The 2,715-nt window shown below is 31.9% G+C and overlaps 1 protein-coding gene across 1 annotated transcript; it reads left to right on the top strand.

Moving 5' to 3' along the window:
- Window positions 1–654: 654 nt before the first annotated feature.
- Window positions 655–2,405, top strand: LOC109237662 (probable inactive receptor kinase At5g58300). The gene is made up of 2 exons (XM_019403992.1): window positions 655–737; window positions 2,090–2,405. Exons 1-2 carry the CDS (start codon window positions 655–657, stop codon window positions 2,403–2,405), a joined length of 399 nt encoding a protein of 132 aa, XP_019259537.1.
- The last annotated feature ends 310 nt before the right edge of the window (window positions 2,406–2,715 follow it).

The raw sequence follows: 2,715 nt of genomic DNA, 5'->3' as shown, positions 1-2,715 counted from the left end.
CATGACATTAGAATTGAAGGCGTGATAATTTCGATTGGAACGGTTATGAAAAGATGTAACCTTTTCCGATTCCTTATTCTTAGGAAGTCGTAACTGAAAAGTACTCCATCAGGTTCACTGATTTTTTGGTTGTTTTCACACAGATTAAGACATGCACCTTTTAACGTTAATTAGTAAAATTGACCATATTAACTTTTACTATCTCTTCACATAAACACTCCTAACACATACTCCAACACTAGTTACTCCAAGGGCAATGTAGGAAAAAAGCAAGTAATTCATTCCTGAAATCTGGAAAAAATCAAATATTTTGGACCACAAAAAAAGGCTAAAAAACCACTTATTGTGAATCGGAGGGAGTAATTTTTTAGATTTAATGATTGAGTTCTGATTCCTTATTCTTAGGAAGTTGTAATTGAAAATCTTCGATTCTGAGAGAATGAAAAAATACATTTTTTCTGATTAATAAGAAATGCCAAGTTAGCATTTTGTGACCCTCTATATATAGATGATATAATACAATACATATTTCTACCCAAGAAAATCCAAAATTAAATTGACAAGTTCCAAGTTCGATATGGAATTGGATCATTGTTCTTCCTAAAGCAATTGGTGGTCTAGGCCTCTAGGCTAAGGAAAGCATCCCAAAAAAATATGGCGCTCCTTGCTGGTCTTTCGTGGACACTTTTCAGTCAACCTCTTGCTTTGCCCTCAGGGGTAGTAAACGGACGGGTCAGGTCAGATATGGGTGCACCAAAAATGGGTAATATAATACAGATAATTATTGGGTCCAACTCATATTTAATACGGATAAAATATAGGGGTTTTGACACAGTTACCCATAAAAACAAAACTATTTACCCTTGTCTACCCATTTGTTTTCCTACCCATAAACTAATTACATTTTCTATCCATAGTAGGTTTTTGTGGAGAATTTTTTCTTTATTCTCCAATTCTTTTTTATTTCTATGCTTCTTTTCTTTTCTCCTTTTCTTTTTTCTCGTTTTTTCTCATTTTTTTCTTTTTTCCTTTTCTAATTTCATTTAACTTCTTTTTTTTTATATTCTTTTTCTCTTCATAATCTAATTTCATTTACTGTTTTCATTATTTTTTATTATTCTTTTTTTTATATTGTTACTAAATAAAAATTAAATTGTGTACCAATTAAATGTAGCTAATACAACCAAATAAATATTAACTAACATATGATACCAGTATAGTATATAACTATACCAATAGGGTATACAATTGTGCGCAAAGAGTTAAAAAAATTTCAATTCAATTATTAAACTAAAATAATATCAGTTGTCAATAAAAAATTTAAAAAATTCTAAAAGGATCTAATTGTAAGAATATACCGTTACGTTATATAGCATACTATATATTTTTATTTTTTTTTTGCATTTTCAATTTGCTCCTCACGCTGGGTAAAAGCTTAAAACAAATTAAAAAGGAAAAGGCAAGTGAATTTACGGGTAATAAGTATATTATTATAGTATATTGTATACTATTACAGCATATTGTTACAGTATCTTGCAGATTATTACAATATACCATAATAATATATTGTATATTATAATAGTATATTGTTGCTGTATAACTATATACTCCTAAAGTATATACTATAGCGGTATACTGTTTTGTACACTATAATAGTGTACTGTTGCAGTATAGCTATATACTCATTACAACATATTATATACCGTAGCGGTATACTGTAGTTGTGTTCTTCTTCGATTTTCAACTGAAAATTTCGATCTCAATCACCTCAAATCAGCTCCAAATGCTATCAAATTTCAGTATGAACTTCCAGAAGGTACTATAAGCAATATTTAACAGCACCCACTTTGAATCAAACAAGAAATCTTCAAAAATAAAATTGAGCTTCAAGCCCAACAATGGTGGATAATGGAAAGATTCTCAAAGGATTATATTAGCATGGGACCAGAGACGTAAATGACCAGAGACTTCTGTAAATGTCATACCCACAAATATTATTACTGCCACACAAAACTAAGGATATTCTTTTGGAGTTTGAATCTCTATTCTAATGTTTTACTCACCAATTGTTTCGATGTTCGTCTCTCAGAAAATGGAATTTTCAGACTTTTCGTGCCAAACTCCAAGTTTGTCCTAATCCCTGGCTATCAAGCACCAGAAGTGGAAAATGCCTACGATGTTTCTCGAAATCTGATGTTTACAGCTTCGATGTCTTGCTGTTGGAATTACTGACTGGTAAGGCCCCGTTGGAAGCAATTGGCAAGAACACAGGGGTTGATTTACCTAGTTGGGTTCGAGATATGTTTCAAGAAAAGCCTATTATTGGTGTTTTTGACAGTATGATGCTGCATAATTACCAGAATTCTAGCTCAACTTTTGTTTGCAGATTGCGGCTGGAGAATTAGCGGGTAATTAATTTGGGTCCCATGGGTAGGAATAGTAAATAGTTTGGGCATGTGCATTAAAGGGTAAATAGTTTGGATTTATTGGGTATAAAGTGAGATTTTCTCTAAAATATACTCCCTCCGTTCCAATTTATGTGAACCTGTTTGACTGGGCACAAAGTTTAAGAAAAAATGAAGACGTTTGCAATGTGTGGTCCTAAACAAGTTAAAAAGGGGTCTAGAGTATTTGTGTGGTTATAAAGGCTTATCATTAAGGGTAGAATTGTAAGTTTAACCTAAATTGTTTCCAAATCTAGAAAGGGGTCATTCT

This window comes from Nicotiana attenuata, unplaced genomic scaffold (assembly GCF_001879085.1).
Source record: "Nicotiana attenuata strain UT unplaced genomic scaffold, NIATTr2, whole genome shotgun sequence".
Lineage (NCBI taxonomy): Eukaryota > Viridiplantae > Streptophyta > Magnoliopsida > Solanales > Solanaceae > Nicotiana > Nicotiana attenuata.
The sequence above is the reverse complement of the archived record's forward strand: the minus strand, read 5'-3'. Positions and strand labels throughout refer to the sequence as shown.